At 37.5% G+C, this 913-nt stretch overlaps 1 protein-coding gene across 2 annotated transcripts; it reads left to right on the forward strand.

Moving 5' to 3' along the window:
• Positions 1-282: 282 nt before the first annotated feature.
• Positions 283-624, forward strand: LOC113927239 (NADH dehydrogenase [ubiquinone] 1 alpha subcomplex subunit 5-like). Of its 2 annotated transcripts, XM_027602955.1 has the most exons (2): positions 283-362; positions 453-624. In XM_027602955.1, the coding sequence occupies exons 1-2, from the start codon at positions 283-285 to the stop codon at positions 622-624; spliced, it is 252 nt and encodes an 83-aa protein (XP_027458756.1). The 2 variants fall into 2 exon arrangements, with proteins under 2 accessions (XP_027458756.1, XP_027458755.1); XM_027602954.1 differs by having other exon boundaries at positions 283-624.
• The last annotated feature ends 289 nt before the right edge of the window (positions 625-913 follow it).

Here is a 913-nt window from a genome sequence, read left to right on the forward strand (position 1 = left end):
TATTTCCAAATAAGTTCACTCTCTGAGGTTCCAGGAAGGACATAAATTTTGGGAGGACACTTTCCAGCCCTGTACAAGAGGGGAGCATAAAACAATTAGGCATCATTGTCTGTGAGAGAACAGTGGGGAAAGGAGAGGAAGAGGCTCTGAAAGAAGGCTTAGAAGGACACAGAATATCAGTGAAGTAGGCAGGATTATAATAGGAAGCACATGTGCCAAATGGGGTAGTTGAGACTTTAAAGAAGGAATCATTTATATTAAGTGGTGGGGTTGGGCACTGTCATGGCAGGTTTGCTGAAGAAGACCACCGGCCTTGTGGGATTGGCTGTATGTGAGAGTCCACACAAGAGGCTAAGAATATCGTACACAAAGATTCTTGATGTTCTCGAGCAAATTCTTAAAAACGCAACATATAGAAAGTATACAGAACAGATTACAAATGAGAAGCTGAGTATGGTTAAAGTGGAACCAGATGTTAAGAAATTAGAAGACCAACTTCAGGGTGGCCAACTAGAAGAGGTGATTCTTCAGGCTGAAAATGAACTAAGTCTGGCCAGAAAAATGTTACAGTGGAGACCATGGGAGCCTTTAATGGAAGAGCCTCCTGCCAACCAATGGAAATGACCAATATAATCATCATTGAATGACTAGTGTATTGATGGGAAATGGATGTAATTAAATGTTCTGTTATATAAAAATGTTTCTATATTATTGACATAATCAAGAAAACTAATACGGAGCATATTTAGGACAATTCTTAAAATTGATGACTATGGTAATAGGGACTTGTGAATCCATTTTTGATATGTAAAGCATTCATTTAAGCAATCTTAAAGATTTTTGTTGTTGTTGGGTTTTTTGTTTGTTTGTTTTTCGTTTTTTTTTTTTTAATAGAGAGGTTGTGGAAAGATTC

This window comes from Zalophus californianus, chromosome 7, assembly GCF_009762305.2.
Source record: "Zalophus californianus isolate mZalCal1 chromosome 7, mZalCal1.pri.v2, whole genome shotgun sequence".
In the NCBI taxonomy this organism is placed as follows: Eukaryota; Metazoa; Chordata; class Mammalia; order Carnivora; family Otariidae; genus Zalophus; species Zalophus californianus.

Coding starts and splice junctions, on each gene's coding strand:
- LOC113927239 (XM_027602954.1), top strand. CDS start 283: ATGGCAGGTTTGCTGAAGAAGACCACCGGCCTTGTGGGATTGGCTGTA.